At 42.5% G+C, this 20,551-nt stretch overlaps 1 protein-coding gene across 2 annotated transcripts in view; it reads left to right on the top strand.

The window, feature by feature from the left end:
- FAM124A (family with sequence similarity 124 member A) overlaps positions 1-20,551 on the top strand; it is a 97,602-nt gene that overhangs the window by 667 nt on the left and 76,384 nt on the right. Inside the window, exons 1-2 of one of the 2 annotated variants that reach the window (XM_019525391.1) lie at positions 16,161-16,222; positions 17,361-17,392. In XM_019525391.1, coding sequence (XP_019380936.1) covers positions 17,377-17,392 — 16 coding nt within the window. In that variant the 5' untranslated portion in view covers positions 16,161-16,222; positions 17,361-17,376. Of the gene's footprint in view, positions 1-16,160; positions 16,223-17,360; positions 17,393-20,551 lie in introns of those variants that run through there. The other variant, XM_019525390.1, reaches the window with a different exon arrangement.

Below are 20,551 nucleotides of genomic sequence, written 5' to 3'. Positions count from 1 at the left end.
GGGGGGTGTGTTTGTGTGTGTGTGTGTGTGTGTGTGTGTGTGTGTGCGCGCGCGCGCGCTGTGGAGGGGAAGTGGGGTGGGAGAGTCCTTCGCTCCTCTCGCAGCTGTTGATCCCCCTGGTCGATGCTGTGGAGAAGCACAGCCTGCGCCTGTCGGGGCAGATCAGAGGTCGTCCTCAAGCCGGACAGCTGAGTTCACCCTCAAGCTGTGCAGAGAGGTCCTCATGTTGTCATTCTCATTTTAGAGCCAGGTGCTCAGAGCTAAAGGCGGTATGGGGGGGTAGTGCTGCCGTGGCCTACAACCCTATCAGGGGCCAGCAGCAGGGACTCAGGGAAAGTCTGTTCACCAGGGCCCCCCTTGGAGTCACCAGGAACAATGGCCACAAGCTGAGGGAGGATAGGTTTAGGTTAGATGTTAGGAAGAACTACTTCACTGTAAGGGTGGCCAGAGCCTGGAACAGGCTTCCCAGAGAGGTGGTGTTCTCACCTTCCCTGGAAATCTTCAAGAGGAGACTGGATGGGCACCTGGCTGGGGTCTTATGACCCCTCCCACCCCCAGGGCTCCTTCCTGCCCATGGCAGGGGGTCAGACTAGATGATCTGTCTAGGTCCCTTCTGACTCATTGATTCTGTGATGTCCTCAGAGATGCCACCAAGGAAATAAGCCCCACTTGCCCTCTCCGTGTCATCCCTGGAAACAAACCAGGCAGGTGGAGGCACCTTGGGCTCCAGCTTTTGAGCTCGCCAATAGCCTGCGTCTGGAGTATGGTGCTGGGGGGCTCTTAGGTGTAGTCAACGCCTCATTTCTGTATGCAGAAGGGTCATGCGAGGCTTGCTTCTTCAGTGCCAGGACTTGGTGCTCTGCTGTCACAGTGTAGACCAGTGGCTCTCACCTTTTGAGACTCGGGACATCTCTCATTAGTCTCAGAGCACCCCTCAGAACATGCCAGCTCTTAGCTTTCGCTCATTTCTTGGCTATGGAAAGATACTAGAGCAATAATTCTTCTGTTGCAGAGACCACAAGTCCGAATGGTTTTGACACGATAGATTCCCATTGGAAATCTCTGGGTTTATCCTGTTTATCATGTGTAGATGTTTGCACACCCAATAGTGCCAATATCGTGCAGCACCCTGGTTGAGAATTACTGGTGTATTCATAAGTTCAGGGTCATGACTTGAACAAGTTCATGACTTGTTCAAGGTCATACAGGTAGTCTGTTGGTGGTAGAGTCAGGAATAGAGCCCAAAGCTTTTGAGGATCACAGCAGTGCTTTAATCACAAGGCTGTAATTTCTCTAACTCTCTTGCCCCTAGTCTTTGCCACTGCTTGTGGCCAGCATCTGCCTTACTCCATGGGGGCAGAGGGGAGTTCTTATAGCTTCATTTCAGATGCTGCTGCTGTCAGTAAGGAAGCTGACTCCTTAAATGGGAGGCACTGTCACACCAGACTTGTATGGAGACAGCAGTGTCTGAGAGTTATGTTGTCATGGCTCTCAGGGAACTCATGAGCAGGATCTCCTGGGAGGCCTCCCCTGGGTGGAAAGAGGAGTCCAGAAAAGTTGGATGTACTTTTAAAGAACCTTACTGAAGGCACAGGAATGAACCATCCCGATGTGCAGGAAGACTAGCAAGTATAGCAGAAAACCAGCTTGGCTTAGCAGGGAACTCTTCAGTAAGGTAAAACACAAAAAGGAAGCTTATAAGTGGAAACTTGGACAAACAACTAGGGAGGAGTATAAGCTTGCTTGTATGCAAGGATGAAATCGGGAAGGCCAAAGCACAATTGAAGTTGCAGATAACAAGGGCCGTGAAGGGTAAGAAGAAGGGTTTCTACAAGTATGTCAGTAACAGGAAGAGGATCAGAGAAGCTGTGGGTACTTTACTAAATGGGAGAGGCAGCAGTCAAAATACCACAGGGGGTGGGGAAAAAAGGCAAGAGGAAGCATGGGCTGCTGAAAAGGGGAGCCAGCTAGAAATGTGCTGTGGCTGTTGGCCGGGCCCTGCCCGGCAGGATTGCCACAGCTGCAGCCCCATGAGGGCCCCAAGACCCCAGATAAGGCTGTTGGGGTCAGCCCAGTGCTGGTCTCAGCCTCCCCTACTGCCCCGAGGGTAACTTGCCACACACCAAAGCGCGTGTGGCATTGGTGTTCCCCAGGGATAAGTAGTGGCAGCTCAAGGTGTACTGCTGCTACTTGTTCCCAGGGAACCAAACATCCATCCACATCTGGACATGCCCTGTGAGCACAGGATCAAGCCCTGAAGTACCAGGATGAGAGGTGGGAGGTCTTGGCAAAGACCTGGCACACTCATCACTTTATGTGCTGGAGACAGGGAGCTTAGGGACAGGAGAGGGTCCCAGACTGCTTGGGCTTGTGTGACCAGAGAAAGCAGAGAACTACATTTCCATTATAAAGCAGAACCTGTAAAAGGTGGGAGACTGAAATACCAAAGCAGAGACAAAAGACACTGAATGCATGAGAGTCCTGCCAAAGGTGCTATAGGTGACAAGCATACTAATGTCAAGGCACCCAAGGGAGAGAAGAGGGTGCAAGTGCACCTGTAAAAACCCAAGTAGAGATGAAACCTGTGGGATCTCCACTCTAACACCTAAGAGTCCCCAAGAAGGACTTTCTGAATACCTGGCTGTAAAGAGACACTACCCCCAGGATTGCATAAGACTTATGCAAGGCTTTCTCTTGTCTTTTTGGTTTAGTACATTTCATTTTAAGTTAGACTAAGCTGTGTATGCTCTCACTGTGTTTTACTGGGCCATGTCTTGGCTTAGGTGAAGATTTTTGGTTGTTCTTTGTTGTGTGCTTGAGGTTGCAAATTGCTGTGTTCAGTACATGCTTGCTTCAGAGAGGACTATTCTTATTCAAGCTTTTATGAATTCAGTGCCACTAACTTTTTCCCCACCTACCCCCTCCTCAGCCTGGCACAGGCTGCCTTCCCCCCCTCCCCAACTTGGGAGCAGGGGCAGGGCAGAAGCTGGGCACTGAAGCAGGCACTGTCCCCACACCCAGGCAGACCCAGGTTGGGGTCCCTTGTGGGCCAGGGAGGGGATTTAAACCCTCATCCTCTGGTGTGCTAGCCCTAGGATAGGGCCTGGCCTTGCCCCTCCCCCCCCACTTGAGCAGGGAGGTGGGGAAAAGCCTTGAAGATTCAGTTCCTTCCCTTTGGCAGTGATGGCAGGCTGGGAGGTGTGCTCTAATGCACCCTGGCTTCTGGCCTGAGCCACTGCTGATACGTGGCTGCATTTCCCGAATCAGTAGTGAATGTGTGCGCACTTGCTTCTCAGTTTAATCTCTGCAGCTTAGATTAACTTGCAAAAAGTGAATCGATTCAGCCTCAGGCTTTCTGACTGTCTGTACGTAGCCCCACAACATTCTTATAAGCAAGGTAAGGAAGTACAGGTTGGAAGAATCCACTGTAAAGTGGATAGAAAATGTCTGGATGATCAGGCTCAGAGTGTACTGGTCAATGGCTTGATGTCTAGTTGGCAGCTGGTATCAAGTGGAGTGCCCCATGAGTGGTCCTGGTGCTGGGTTTGTTCAATATTTTCATCAGTGACCTGGAAGATGGGATGGAGTGCACCCTCAGCAAGTTTGCAGATGACACCAGGCTCCTGGGGGGAATAGTACATATACTGGAGGGTAGGGCTAGGATTCAGAGAGACATCAGTGAATTGGAGGATTGGACCAAAACAAATCTAATGAGGTTCAATAAGGACAAGTGCACTTAAGTCATGCACTAAGGATGGAACAATCCCATGCACCAGTACCAGTTGGGGGATGACTGACTGGGCAGAAGCTCTGAAGAAAAGGACCTGGAGGCTACAATGGATAATAAGCCAAATATGAGTCAACAGTGTCCCCACGTTGCGAAGAAGGATAATGGCATACTGGACTGCATTAGTAGGAGTGTTGCCAGCAGATCAAAGGAAGTGATTATTCCCTTCTATTCAGCACTGGTGAGACCATATCTGGAGTACCGTACCTAGTCTTGGGCCCCCCACTACAGAAAGGATGTGGACAAATTGGAGAGGGTCCAGCAGAGGGCAACAACAATGGTTTGGGGGCTGGGGCACATGACTTCAGAGGAGAGGCCATGGCAACTGGGTTTATTTAGTCTGCAGAAGAGAAGACTGAGGGGGGATTTAATAGCAGCCTTCAACTGCCTGAAGCGGGGTTCGAAAGAGGATGGAGCTGGACTCTTGTCAGTGGTGGCAGATGACAGAACAAGGAGCAATGGTCTCAAGTTGTAGCAAGGGAAGTTTAAATTAAATATTAGGATAAAGTTTCTCACTAGGAAGGTAGTAAAGCACTGGAATCAGAGAGACTCTGGACTCTCCAGCCTTGGAGGTTTTTAAGACCCGGCTAGACAAAGCCTTGGCTGGGATGATCTAGTTGTGGATGGTCCTGCTTTGAGCAGGGGGTTGGACTAGATGACCTCCTGAGGTCCCTTCCAGCCCTAATTTTCTATTATTCTATAATTCTGTGTTCTTATCTCATGTGATCATAAGATGCAAAGTGTGACTAAACACTAAAATGTACGTTGCCACAGGTGCTATCAGAAAGACAACATAAATAGACTGAAAAATTGATAGTACAAATTAAAAGAGATTCAGATGACAATAGCAATAGGTTTACAGTTTCTCTTTACATTTATCAGAACCAAATTAACAAAATCCAATATTGAACATTCTTCTGCATGCTTCTGTAACCCTAAGAAGTACGCACACTATCTCCTTTTACCTTAATTGCAACCTTGTGAACACAACCAATCCCCAAAGACTAAAGTGTTTGCTATCAGCATCAAGGAAAGGATCCAGACATTTTTTCCATCCTTGTGACAACAGGATTTTAGTTTCACTCTCTCAGAATCTGGCATGTGAATAAGATAATCAGCTAATTCATGGCTGGGTCAAAGCGCAAGACATCCTTGACACGTCAAGTCGCTTTTAATTTGCGATGCTCATCTGGAAGAGAAAGACCTGTGTTTTGTTAGGAGAGGCACTTTGAAGGATTTGACCCAGATGGTGTCATTAGCCTTTAGACCTTAGTGATCAGCATGGCAGCTGCTTATGCTGGGCATTGATGAGATGTTAAAGCTGACAATTTTATGTAGCATCCCTGTCACAGGTTTGACACTGGAATGCGTAGCTTTAGCAGTACAGTTTATCTTAAGGAATTTTGACTGTGACATAAGGTAATAAACTCAAATGCTTTCCACTGAAATATATCTGCAGAGAAAGTAGGTCAGTGCATTTGAATTATTTTTAACTCAGTTTAGCAGATTTCTTATGTCTGATAAGTATGTTGTTTATGTTTCTTTCACAGTGTTTATATTTCAGTTTACTCACCAAACCAAACGGCCATATTATTTGCTTAGTGGAAATCCTGTTTCTCCTTATTTTGATTCCATAACAATTCTAACAGAAACTGAACTGGCTTCCCTGTTCTCTAGGTATTTCATTGATGTAAAAAGGATCAACAGACTATTTTTAAGTCTGAGAAATCAGATTTTTGAAGGCAGGTAATATCTCTTGTTAGATCAGTGTTTATTGTTCAGGGGCATGTTAAACAAGCTTTCAGCACAAAAATGCCCTACCTTCTTTCCCAGAGATGAAAGATTGAAAGCTCTGAAAGCTTATCTAACCTCTCTTCCAACTATAAACCTGGCCCAATAAGAGCTATTACTTCCCTTGTAAATCTTGCTACTTACATACTTTTCTGGACCATCACAGCTACAATAACAACAACAGCACCATTACATTGTTATGTTTGACAATCATGTTAAGATGCTTCTTGAGACAAGTGGCGATTTCAATAAGAGTTTCCTATCAAGTGGTTTCTGTTACTCAGTGAACAATAGTGCATTGACTTCATAGCAAAACTAGCCTTTGTGATCAGCACCGTACCTAGACTCCTGGTGGCCCTGGGCAGACTTTTAGTATTGGGCCCCCCTTTGCCAATGATAATAATAATAATAAGTTACCATTTTCAGGCCCCCTTTCTTTCCTGGCCCCAGGTGTCTGCCTGGTTCGTCCATGCCTGTGTTCAGCCCTGTTTGTGATCCATTTTCATTTCTAATGATGTCTGAGCTATTATAGACAAACCTGTATATAGTATTTTTAAAACTGTTATCTGGCATCTAACAAGTGATTGAATAATTACATGGTTATAGAAAATGTATTTTATTTCTGCTTTTCCCTTGAGTTGCTGCTGCTGTTGCCTACAAAAGGCAACCCATGGTTCTTCAGCAGAAATCAGTTATGGCTTGAAGCCTTCATTTTACAAATCTACTAAAAAAGTATATTTCTATTCTTTAATTAACCAGGTTGGTAAGTAGGCTTCAGAACAAAAATAGTGGATTTCACAATACAAAATCATAAAGGAATAAATTGAGCTGAGTTGTCAAGTACCTAAATAAAGAGAACATATAAGCTAATTAGTTTATAGTGGCTGCTTATTAATGAGATTTGAAAGAGCTTCAGCATCACCTTTTGGCTTTACTAAATGTACCTAATTCTCCAACAGGCAAGGTTGTTTGGATAGATGTGGTATCTTTTATTAGACCAACTAAGTAGTTGGGAAAAAGTTCTTTGCAAGATTTCAGGTGCAGTCACCCTTCTTCAGGCACAGGGAGTGGCTGCATAGTCCTGCCTTTTCAAAATCATTGCTTGGTTTCAACTGTTGTGGAACCACCTTCTTTACCTCAAAAGGCTAGAAACAGTTTCATACTGTGGCATAACACCCATTAATATCAATGAGCACTGCATATTTGGGCAGAACAAAATATACATTACTTTAATTCTTTTTCTTATGGGTATCGTCTGCTTTAATTAGGGAAAAAAATGAGGGAAACAAAACAAAATCAAAGCCAGGATATTAAAGAAGGGCAAGATTTTCTTTTTATCTCTCTCTAATATGCAAGTATTACAATTATAAAGAAAAACAAAGAGCTAGAAAAATTCACGCTAACTTGTTTGAGAGAGTGATTTGCAATATCATATGTTCGTACATTTTCTGGGTTTTATTAACATTAATCCATATGGATTTTGTGATTTGTGACCATTTGTTTGAACAGTGAGGCCCTTTTTTCTGTGGACTGTTCTTTTTCGGCTTGCAGTACTAAAACAAAGCTATCTTGAAATAATTTTAGTATTTATTTATGCAGTTTTAAAACTATAAGACTTGTTCTTTCTGTCATTGAAGTCAGTGGATGAGGGACCAAGGCCTAGAGTCTGAATGCCTATGTACAGTTGTAAGAGTTAACAACTGAGAGTGTTTGTAGGTGTGCTTACTGTTTTCTAAACTGTGTTAACTGATTTGCATCACACAGTTTGAATCAAATTTCCATTCAAATTGAGGGTTAATAGACAATCAAGGGGGTTTGCCCCCTTCTTCACAGACCAGTGCTTGGGCAGGCTAGGGGCTTAGTCAGGATACTGATACTTAGTCACCTGCCTGATAGCCTCTGTTGTGTTCCAGAAACCCACTTGAGTTTCCCTTGAGAGGAGTGATATTTGCAATGCTTATCTGCATTCCTAAGGAATGCTTATCTGAGTTCCTAAGGACTGGTTTTCCTAAAAGCAATGCCATATATACATGTTTATTAATACAGTTTAAATTGCCTAATTTGGATTGCCCTAGCCTGCATTAACTGGTCCTCATTGAATGAGGATTAAAGTTAATTTGGATCGGAGCCAGTTTTAATTTGTACTGCAGACATCCACGTGTATATAATAATAGCTTTAGTCTGGATTAAACGTAGAAAAACGTAACATCAATAAACAGTCTGAGGTGTTACCTTAATAATATTTTCAATGTCTGCCTTAACTTCTAATTTTCTTCCCACCTTAATTAGGAGGCATTTGCAGCTGCAATTTCAAGGAGCTTTCTACCAAAATTCAAAGAATGAATGAATCATTTAATGAAAGTCTAGAGAAAACACTTTTGAGTTAAGAAAAAGGGCATTTTTCTGTATGATACGTCATTAAGATAAATGTTCAGTTGTATATATGTCTTAATGCTTACATTGCACAGTAAATTCATTTCTGCTTAACCATAATTTTGGGAGGCAGAAAAATTGTGGTTTTGTGAATAATGAGCAGCTCCTGGGTGATATTGCAAGAACATCAACATGAAAAAAACAAATTGATGCCTTTTTTTATCCTATTAGAGTGTACATCCTCTACAATCTACTGTTAAATGTACATTTAGCAAACTACAGAAACTTTCTAGCTGGCAACAGTTTTTTGGTTTTTTGTTTTTTGAATGAATGAATTTTCACTAACTGTCTGTCTATCATTGTGTTATCAGAGTTGATTACTACCTGGTGTGTGTGTGGTATCATTGTCTGGCATGTCTACCATCGGCTCTACAACTGGCTGACCGTGGGTGTGTTTATATAAGACACTAATGTTGCAGTAGACTAATTCTACTGCGCATTAGCATGGTTGGCAAAAAACATGCTAATGCACACTAGCGCCAATTGCAGCACATTAAGTTAGTACAGTAAAAGCTCTGTTATCTGGCATGAGTGGGGAATGGGGGGTGTCGGTAATCTAAAAATTCTGGTTACCTGAGGCAGTGGTTTTTGGCCAGACGTGGAGCAGGTTTGGGGGTGGCAGCGGCCACACACAGAGCAGGGGATGGGGGATGGCAGCAGCTGCATGTGGAGCGACAACAGTAGAGTATGCCGGGTACTAAAATGCTAGTTAACACGGCTTGTACTGTATCTGTGATTGTAGGCACTAAACTTAATGCGACATAATTATGGCTCATTAATGAATGTGTAGATATTCCCTGTTTGGTCTTGGAGAGGTCATTATATTTCTCTGTGGCTTTGTTTACCTTACAGTAAAATGGGAATAAAATACTTCTCCAACTTGCTATGGCTCTATAAGCCTCATGGGACTCTAAGAACAGAGGCAGTACTAGTGCCATATGTCTCATCTTGGAGAGATCCACTTATGAATCTGTACTTGTACCTGATTGACATCCATTATCTAGGAACTATCTATTGTCAAATATCCCATCTCTTTATATGAAACTCACAGGAAAACAAATTATTGTTGCTGCTTTTTTAAGCCCCATTTTTACCTTGGTTTTTTTCTTGTAACTTTTACACTTTATATAGCTATAGCACTTGACATGTCATATACAACAACATGTGTTTTGAGTATCCAGATGCACAAATTTCTGATGCTCCATTACAGAAATTGTTTCAAGACCAATGTTGTGTAGAAGTTTCAGTGCACCTTTTAAACAGACAAACCTTGTCATTTATTATAAGGGGTGTAGTCATTAAAAACAACTTTTAGTTGCTTATAGTCATTACTATTAAATTATATTTACTGGGAGAACTGTTCAGTCCTCTGCTATAACTAATACATGCATTATATGATTATTACTGCATTGCTGTCTTTTGTACACCTGTGCAATTAACAAGGAAAAAAGACAGGTAAACTTCATACTTTTAGCCACCTGGAAAATACATCGCTGTATATAGCATGCATTGATATGGGTATTATTATCCAGATATATTTAGGAGATTAAAAATATCACTCATGTTTCTAAGCCCCCTAATAGTTAAAACCAAGACACAGATGGTCATATTCTGAACTTGCCTTGGTAGAAATCCACATCAATTCTTTTAAAATAAACTGTTCTCAGTTACATCAGTGCAATGATCTTTGTTTACAGTAGCAGAAATCCAGTGAAGCCAATAGAGTTATTTTGAATTTATGCCAGTTGAAACTGAGATCCTAATTTGACCCACAGGAATAAAGTGACTTGCCCTAGCTCAGAGAATGAGCCAGTGTCAAAGCTAGAGACAGAACATTCTCTTAACTAATAGCTCTTTGCCTTAACCACTGTACTATGGTCTGCCTCTGTGTTCTCTATTCAGCAATCTATTTAAGAGCTGACAAGAGGCAGAAAATATCATGTAAGCATTTAGGTATAGATGGGTATGTCTACACAAGACCCTACTGTGCAGTCATTACTGCACATTTATTTAGTACTTGTATTAGCAAGTACTGAATAAATGCGCGGTAACTGAAATTACAGTACAGGAGTGCTGGCAAACATCTTTTAGGTGACACTACTGCCCAGTAGCCTAACAGTACTGTGCAGTAGTGTACAAGAACTGTCTGTGCTGTGATGTGCTACTGCACAGTATTTTTGGACTACTGTACAGTCAGCGTCTCATGTAGACACGGCCTCTGTGACATGAAAGATTAGGTCCTATGAGACATCTCAATACAGTAGGTTGCCATCACACCAGTGTAGAGTGAGAAGAGGGAACAGGCAGGAGTGCTGTTAGATCTGACCTCTTGTTAAGACCAAGGAATAGAGGCTTCCAATGTGTTTACATTTCTTTTTCAATAATTGAAGTCACTTCTAAAAACTAAAAGCATAAAAGCTGCATGGTGACAAATTTGTCTTTCTTTGCTAGATAGTTTGGGCCTGTTTATTGTCGCTGTTCTGGTAGACTGAAAATCTACCAGAATTTGGGGTCAGCCTTAATTTCAATGGCAGATTATTTGCTGTGAGCAAAACAATAGTTACATTCCCACCAGGACAGGAAAGTCCTCAGTCATTACTAATTCCTTCCTACATGAAACCCTCATCTGATTCAAGGCTCATCTCACACATATGGCAACCAGTGGCAAATGCGTGCTAACTTTAAACCACTGCTCAGAATCTTTGAGCCCCTATTTTCTAGAGGAGGCAGGTCCCTACCACAATACTGTGTCATGCCATGATCAGAAATGACACTGCTACTGCAAAGACTATGATGGAGACTCGGGTCCAACATCCAGCTCAGACCCTATCCCCAATTTTTAACTTTGTTTAGCATCTTCTCTCCTCCTCTGATCTGTCACCTAACCACTTGCTTATGACATCTTGCAGACTACCAGGTGACAAGTGCAGTCAGCAACAAAGATAGGGGCAGATACAGCCTAAAGTAGTGGCAGAATAGGTTAGGAATACTTAGAGAAGCTGGATGTTTTCAAGTCAGCAGGGCCAGATGGGATACACTGGATGTGTCTACACATTCATTAATGCGCATTAAATTTAATACCTGGATAACCAAGTACTAAATGTGCAGTAACTGGCACTACCGGACAGTAGCACCAGCGCAGGGTTTTTTACAGATGCAAACTGTGCAGTACCCTAATACTACTGCACAGTGGCATATTAGCATGGGTTTTGCCAGCATGTTACTGCGCAGTTAGGCTGCATCCAGACGAGTGTGGTTATAAAGTGTGTGGTGCCACAGACATGTCTGTGGCACCATATACCACACATTAAGCTGTTCTCCACACTGCAAAAGAGCAGTGTGGGAGAGTTTTTTGACCTCTGGATATCCGGGGGGGGTGGAGTTTTTGACCCCTGGATGGGCTTGAGTGTATGTTTAGCAAATCTGTGGATGACACCAAGTTGGGTGGAGTTTCAGATACTCTGGATGGTAGGTCTAGGATCCAGAATGATCTGGATAGACTGGAGAAATGGTCTGAAATCCATCAGATGAACAAGGACATATGTAAGGTCCTGCACTTAGGATGGAATAATTGCATGCACAAATGCAGACTGGGAAATGACTGGCTAGTCTCTGGTACTGTGGAGAAGGACCTGGGAATGACTGGCTAGTTTTCAGTGCTGCAGAGAAGGACCAGTGGACTATAAAATGAATGGGAGCCAACAGCATACTCTTGTTGCAACAAAGGTACAGCATACTGGATTGCATTAACAGGATTGTCTCTTGCAGATCAAGGGAAGTGATTCTTTCACACTGTTCAACATTGGTGAGGCCTCATCTGTAGTACTTTGTTCAGTTTTGGTCCCCATACTTCAAGAAAGATGTGGACTTATTGGAAAGAGTACAGAGTGACAAAATGATTAGAGCACTGGGAAACATGATTTATGTGGAAAGGCTGAAAGAACTAGGATTATTTAGTCTGGAGAAAAAAAACAGGAGGGGGATTTGATGACAGTTTTCAGATACCTGAAAAACAAACAGTGGCAACACGTCGGGGGTACATGGGGGTGCACGTGCACCCCTTGAGAGTGCTGATGCACCCCCTGACAGCCAGCATTCCCAGGCAGGGGGGGACAGGTGAGAGTGCTGGTGCCCCCCCGAAAGTGCTGCTGATGAGTGGGGGCACCAGGAGAAGCGATCCCTGTGGTCCCCCTGCAGCCAATTGCACCCACCCAGAAGTGCCAGTGGTGCGGCTGGAAGTCCCTGGTCGGTGTGATCGGCCATGGGGGGGACTCCCCCTCGCCTCCCAGTCAAGAGGCACCAGTCACCCATGAGAACAAATATAAAGAGGATGGAGATAGACTTTTCTCTGTTTCCTTATTGCACAGGACTAGGGAGCAACGGATTCAAGCTTCAGCAGGAAAAATTTAGGTCGGAAGTTAGGAAGAACTTTTTGATGATGAGGATGGTCAAATATTGGAACAGGTTACCTAGGAAGTAGGTGGAATCTCCATTCCTGGAAATTTTCAAGCACAAATTAGACAGACACTTAACTGATATGGTTTGGTCAGGGATGACCTGCCTTGAACAGGGGGCTGGATTAGATGAACTCATGAGGTTCCTTTCAGTCTGATTTTCCTATCATCATATGATCCTACTGCATCTCTTGACTTTCCACTCCACTAAGCAGCAAGAGGGACTGAAGGTTATGGAGTGTCTCATTATCCTTCTGACAGATAACTGACTGGAGAGTAAACAGGCCTCTGTTTTTCTCCCCCACCACTTGTAAGGTACTTCACAGACCTTATAGAATCATAGAAAATTATGGTTGGAAGGGACCTCAGGAGGCCATCTAGTCCAATGCCCTGCTCAAAATAGGACCATCCCCAACTAGATCATTCCAGCCAAAGATTTGTCTAGCTGGGTCTTAAAAACCTCCAAGGATGGAAAGTCCACAACCTCTCTAGGTAACCTGTTCTAGTGTTTTACTACCCTCCTATTGAGAAAATTCTTCCTCATATCTAACTTGCCTTGCTGCAACTTGAGACCATTGCTCCATGTCCTGTCATCTGCCACCACTAAGAGCAGTCTAGCTTCATCCACTGAGGTGGGCAAAGTAGCTCCTACAAAGCCTTGTGTCTATCCTAGGTGCTACCAGGCAGTTTGGCCCTGATCTTACATCACTGGGAGATTTGCCATTAACTTTAGTGAACACAAGGTCAAGCTGCAGTATAGAGGTATCCTGAGTCCTTAGCCCCATCTGTGTTCAAAATTCAGGACCTAGATGGAATACATGTTTATGCTGATATAACATACAACACCTTACTAAATTATACTAGAATCCAAAGAGACTAATGAGCAGTTATCTAATGGTAACTGAATGAAGTAGGTGGCTTTTATAGCACCTCACCTCTAGATGGGGAAACAAGTGGCTTGGGCAAATAGTAGAGGTGCACTGATACATCAGTCCCATATCGGATTGGCGCCACTGTAAGGATAATTGGCTGTATTGGCAATCAGCTTTTTTTTGGCTGAGTGGCCAATAATGTGGCTGATAAATACCATGTGTATGTGTACAGCTGCAGTGCAGCACACAGGCAGCCAGGAGCACAGCCCAGCAGTATGGAGAACAGCCAAGTCTGGCTGGTAAGTCTGTTGTGGGGGAAGGGGCAAGGGGACAGAAGGAGTGTGGGGGGCCAGACCAAAGCCCCCACAGTGAGGGAGAGAGTGGGGCTGGAGCAGGGGCAGGCATAGGCACAGGTGCTGGCCAGCCAGGGTGGAGTGTGGGACTGAGCTGCGTGCTGGGAGAGGGTGCAGCTCCTGCCACTGCATACACCCCAGGAGGGCCTGGGGGGTGGTCTGCCCCTGGATCTGTGTGCGGCGCGAAGGCGGGTTGGCATAGCAGGCTGGGGCCGGGGTAGCACTGGGCTCTTCCTGGTGGGGGGCTGGGCCGGGCTGTGCTTGGGCCGGTCAGCAACAGTGCTGGGAGGGGGGATTGGAGGGGCTACAGTGAATTTTGGAATGGCTGCAGCCTTCCTCCCAGCACTGCCACCACCTGCCCCGAGCATGATCAGGCCCAGCCTCCAGCCAGGAAGAGCCTGGCACAGCCTGCAGTAGCAGCCCACTCTTGCCCTGCACATAGAACTGGGGGCACACACCTCCCATGCCCTCCCAGGGTGTGCATAGCGGTGAGAGCTGCCCCCCCCCCGGCACCCCTGGACAAGCCCCTTGTGTCTCCATCCTGTGCCCTACCTCAGCTGTGCAGTGCTTGCCCCTACCCCTGCCCCAGCCCCACTCCCTCCCTTTCTACGGGGGCCTCGATTTGCCCAGCTTGCCTCTTCCCTTCCCCCTCCCCTCCCCGTCCCCCCCAAACAGACTTACCAGCCGAACGCTGAGCTCCAAGCTGCCCAGCTGCATATCAGAATCAGATTGGTATTGGCCAATATGGCTCATTAAAAATCGGCCATTGGTATTGGCCCAAAAAATCTCTTATCTGTGCACCCCTAGCAAATAGCTTTCCTGGGATAAGACGTGAACAGACGGCACCTCCATCTGTGTAATTTACAATGATGGCATTTTATCATAATCACAGCCAGATTAATGCATAGGCAAACTAGGTACATGCCTAGGACCCTAAGTGAAGAGGGGGCCCAGTTGTGCTTATTTTACATATTGAGTAAAAAAAAAAGTAACATAAACATTTGATCTGCAGCTGGGAGCCCACAAGTGTGTTTGCTTAGGGACCACAAAAGAGTTAATCTGGCCCTAACCATAATGTTTTCAAGGGTGATTCAATAACAGATTGAGAAAAATTAACCCCGTGCAGAAGTTTACATCATCTGTCCACCCTGTTTTACACTGGTAGAATGCTGGTTATAATGGTGTAAACATGTCATCTGTCCAGGCCTCCAGATTCTGCAGTAGTCTGTCCCATGAGGAAAGTAGTAAAAGGCACTGTTTAAACAAGCAGGGGAAGGCGGGGGATAGCTGTAGATAATGAAGTAGAGGAACCAAAATGATATGGCAGGAAGATAGCCTTGATGACCTGGGAGATTTCTACTTTATGGCTTTGTCAAAGTGAATGTTTATTTGGTGTAGTATCCTAGAAGACTTAAAATATTTGCAAAGGCACCAGAATTTAGCTAGCTGTCTGTTGTGAAAAGGTAGCACTGTATTATTTTTTTCCTATTTATTCCACAAGCCAGTTATATTATACAGCCATCCTATATTTGATGGATTTGGGATAATTTAATCAAAATGTTAAAGAGTTTTAACTAACACTGGTATTTTGCTGCAAGGGCCAAACAAAATGTAACAGACTGATTCAGATTGCCAGTGATGATACAAATAGCACCTCTGTGTATGTGTTTAGTGTTCTGTGTGATATTTTAATTCAATATTGTCAGATCTGCAGTCAAAATAAATAAAACATTAGCTAAAACCATATTAGAATTACAAAAATATTGTACCTCAAAACCTATTAAAAGTGTACATTGGTTTCTAAGCAACCATGGTCTTGTCTTCCTTCTCAGTCACCATCTTTATTATTTTTCTTGTATCATTTTTCATTTTATTTAGAATGTCAGTTCAGTCCTTTGCTGCAGGGTTAATTAATTCTACATGTTCTATGAAGCGCCTAGCACATGTTTGAGTATTAAATAATGGTGTGAAATAATAGTATTTGTTTTCCGTTTGAAATAAGCAAAGGCAAAATATTATCTCCCTACTATTTAAAACATAAGCAGTGTAGGTTTACACTAAAGTAGCCACTGTTGCTGATCATCACAGATTAATCCATTGGAAGAACAAGTACATCTCCCAACAGAAAGCCGAACCAAATGAAACCACCCTAGTGGGGGCTAGGAGGAAGAAAGGAGTACACAATCTTGCCATAATTCTGACTAGCTTGTGTCCATGGATGGGGAAAGGGTGGGGTTGTGATACTCAGAGCATCCACATGATGAAGATATTTGGTGTATGCCTAAAAGGCACCTATTTCCAGACAGTATCTCAGAGCTAAGTTTGCTAGTGTGAATTATTATTTAAAATAGCAGTGTCTTCAGTTAAATAGAACAACAATTCAAATTTGGACCTGACATCTTAGTGAAAAATCCCAAATAGCCTGTCTGTCCTGTTTCACTTTGCAGGAGATAGGTGTGAAGACACCTGTGGTCAGAAGCTCTGCTGATCTATATTTTTGGGGTGGAACAAAGCACAGCTGAGGGTGTGCAGGTGGGCTGAGGTGAACTCTGAATAGTATTGCAACCCCATGCATTCAACAGCCATGAACTGGACCTCAAAAATCGTAATATTGGCTTAAAAATCATAAGAACTTTTTGAAAAAGAATTAAATGTTGGGTTCTTTTCTTTGCTTTTGTCATTTATGAGACTTTAGGAAACACTTGGGCCATGTTTTGAAACTTTACTCAAACTATGAGTGCCAAAAACTTGCTTTAAAAATGAAATTTAAAATCTGATATACTCACAGGACTGCTAGACTCCAGGAACTTGGACTTTAAGTAAAACATCAAATATATTGCAAAGCTGTGATAGTTTTTGATAACACTGTATAAATAAACTAGGATATCTAAGAAGAATCTCTTGTTATTGATACATCACAACAAAAAGGGCTTACATTTTTATTTTAACACTGGAATCTTGAATATCTAAATTGATGATTAAGAAAGTGCATTAACCCCCTTCAGGAGAAAGCAAAGTTTTCAAAGGTTTGAAGTGATGCAATGAACTGCTGCACAATCAAGTATTCTGCCTTCCTCAAAATACTGAATGGCACAAGCTGTGCTAAGCCCAATTGAATACAAACTAACGTGGAACTTCTAGACAGATGCTTTGTTGGAGCCACTATTTAAAAAATAAAACTATAAAAGAAGCTTTTCAAAAATAAAAATCCTCACTCTAACCATTCCTATCTTCAAAACATTTTTTTCTGATTCTCCTCAATCCTTGCCCAAAGGACAACACAAAATTCTATCCCTTGTATAAATTATGCATGAAAAAATTTCAGGGACAAAATAGCATTTACAGGATATTAGATAAGGAGGATTGGGGAGTGGATAAAACTCTAGCAATCTTGGAAAGCTGGTTACAGCCCTAAGTATAGAGTTTCTCCCATGTTTATATTCCATATAGATACTTTTTATATTCCTGCAAAATGCCAGCAATTCTAAGCTGATTTTTCAAACCTGTTTCACTGAGTAATTTTATTATAAAAATAACAACATGCAGATTTTGAGGTTGAAAAGTTAATGAGAATGTTATTGGTTATGGTTTTCTTTGCCAGATGTTTATATAATATTTTAAATAATTAAATTTGGTGCAGCCTCACTGAGCTAAGATATTTGTTTTGCAGGTCTGAGTACAGCCGTATGTCCTCTACTAGCAGTGAGTATAATTTTAAGATCTTTTATAAAATCTGACTCTTTCCTTTTTCAGTGGCTACTAAGGTCTAGCTAACAATGCTGTAAAGAAATCTGGTCTAATAATGCTGTGAGGAAATAACCTGACTGTGTATAGAGTCTAGTGTGTCTATCTATATTGCTGTCTATCACCATACATCACTAACGTATTTAAATTGTGAAGAAATGTTAATCAGAGGACAAATAAAAAAAGACAAGTTTTGCTGGTCAGACCACTTGCACAGACCATTTGCACATCTTTTTCAGTTTACTGAAATCATTTCTTCAGCATGTGGTCTGGATTTGCAAAAGCTTTTGGCACTGCTTTAACTCTGCTCCCATTGAAGTCAGTAGTAAAATTCCCCAATTTGGACTCTACCTTATACCGCAGTATAAGATCAACTTACCATTGATACACCTACCATGCACTGGCTCACTTGATCTGTGTGTTATCTGGCCAGGTACATAAGAGGCTCTGCTGAGTTGTTTGGTCCATGCAAACAATAGTATAACCAGGGGGTGGGGGACGTAGACCCAGGGAAGCAGCTCCAGGTGCCGCTTCTGTGGGGAGCACAAAAATAGCTATGATGCAGCTGCCCCTGGAGCAGAGCTTCCCGGCTATCCTCTGCATGCAAACAAATCTCTACATATTTCTTTTTATTGTGTCTTTCTACCACCAATCTAATATTAGGTCCAGACCCTCAAATGTATTAAAATCCCTAAGCTCATTAAAATCAATGAGCATGTGTCTAAATAGAAGCTAGGCATCTTGAATACTTTTGTGGATCTGGTTTTGAGTCCCTGGGGCTTTAACAACCCGTGCAGAGCTGGTGCAGTCAAAAAAAAAAAGAGAGGGATGGAAATGTGTATTCAAAATAAAATCAAAAGTAGAGAAAGTATGGAAGATCATGAGGTGGAACAGATTTCATCACTGTGTGTGTCCCCATAGCACAATGCTTTATGTATGGAAATGTCCAAGTTAGCATTGCACTACATGGACATACTGTGTGTGGGCTGTATCCTAGATTGGTCCTGCATTTCACACCAGAGTGACACCTTCATTTCAGAGGTGTTTGTAGTGAGATACCTGGGTTTCCAGGGTCTTATAAATGTGCTTAGTATTTAAACAGACAGGTTGGCCAGTCAGTGTGGGTAGGGCCAGCCTGAGTCAGAACCAGGCTTAAAGATATAAATGTTAACAACAGTAAGAAAATAGGTTAGAGAGAGAGCACAGTTCATAAACATGGTACAGCTAGTCAATTTGAGTGGGGCCTCAGACCAAATGAGTTTGTAATGATTAATATCATTTCAGTAAAGGCCACAGGAATAAGAAATGATTGAGTGCTTATTGTAAACTGATGCCAAGAAAACACACGGGAACAGAATTCTATGAGGCAGTTCTTTGTCTGAATTTAAAGAAGGGAGAAACTGAACAGAATATCCTGGCTTTCCAGATATTTCTTCTGAACAGATTAGATTTCAGGTTAACTAACTGATAAAAGATGAAACACAGTGTCTGGTTTCTTTTTTCCCTGTTTCAGTGATGTGATATGGCATTTTTTTCTGTTTTTTTGCCAACAGGAATTTCAGAGGGTGCTTCTCAATCTTCCAAAATGATGGTTTCATTTTTTTTCAAAAGTATTTTCTCAGTTATTGGAGTTCTGAAGTTCTGTATCTACTGCTCTCTGAACCCCAGAAATGCTTGTTCAAGCATAACAGCAAACAATCTCTTCTTGTCAAAGCCAGGGGTGTTTCTCTTGTTTCTATGCTATGGTGAGCACTACAGAAATTCAGAAAGATTTCCGCACCCTGCAGACCTAATCATTTTAAAAATCAAACAAGAAAACTGCTAAATTTTCTTCATTCATACAGATTGTGGGGGAAATGCAATGAATGCTTTTGATCAGTTCCACACACATTTCAGTTCTCTATTTTAATTCCAGAAGTCCTTATATAGCCAGAAGTAATATTTCTTGTATTTTTTTTCCCATTTCGCATTAAAAATAATGCAAGCTGAATTGAACCATTAAACAATAAAATAGTCTGTAAGCCTGTATCTTGAACTGATGTGACTGCCTGAAATTTAGCTCTCTCTCTCCTGTATATTCATGTGTCAAACTAGCAATACAGGTCTTTCCTCTACACAAATTATTTTAATATAATCCCAGCTTCCTGCTGGCAGGAATAATTTTGTTTGTGATTGGGGTCAAAATTCAATACATCAACTTCTTGCATTTTTATTAAAATATTTTTTTGGATTTGATGTCCATATGTGTCCCCTCCTCTGACTCAGTGTAGGCCCCAGCTCAGAATGCATACTGCCAGGTGCTTTCACCATGCCAGGCCAAAATTCATAATTACTGGCCCTTGTTGTAACAATCATTTGACAAGTGAACTCACAAAATGAGGCTTAAGGCAAAGTATTTCTCACCCAGAAAAATGGGTACTTAATCTATTACTTTGCTTTGTTGTTGCTATGCATATGTATACTATAAACAAATTCAGGGTTGCAGATTTTCCCTTATAACAAGTTTGTAATGCAGATGGGTGATTTTTTAGCTACATCCTAGCTACAGTTTCTCACATTAACTGTAGTGGCCTAGATGTTGGGCTAAGCATGGCAGTTCAGGATGTGGCGGGGATTACAAAGGTATTTTAGCATCGGTCTTGTATCAGAACTGGAAAATATTATCATTCCAACTGAGACAGAAGAGTTGAGGCAATGGGACAGGCTTTTTTCATACCAATTTAAAAATATAGTGCCTCTGCCTCTTTCTGCTGCTTCCAAGACAAATTAAATTGGTTAAATGTTGGCATTTAATTTTGTATTTCATAGGCTTTGCATGGTCAGTCTGGTCAGACAGTACAGGACTATTAGCCATATTTGGACAGTACAGAATATGAACTCCTGCGGGCTTTCCTTTCTACTCCGTAGGGCCTTTACTCCAATGCATCCCTAATCCTGACTGTAGCTCCTACTTGCTAGCAAACACAGCTAAATACATTGTAATATGCTTCTTTTAATTTCCAACTTAAAAAAATAAAGTTTAGCCTTTGGCTTTACTTAATAGCCACGTAAAAATTGTCTGATGCAGATAGTACACAGATGTTAACATCCTGGGGTAGTAGTGATTGCTGTAAAGAG

This window comes from Gavialis gangeticus, unplaced genomic scaffold (assembly GCF_001723915.1).
Source record: "Gavialis gangeticus isolate Ggan-Ray unplaced genomic scaffold, GavGan_comp1, whole genome shotgun sequence".
Taxonomy (NCBI): Eukaryota; Metazoa; Chordata; order Crocodylia; family Gavialidae; genus Gavialis; species Gavialis gangeticus.
The sequence above is the reverse complement of the archived record's forward strand: the minus strand, read 5'-3'. Positions and strand labels throughout refer to the sequence as shown.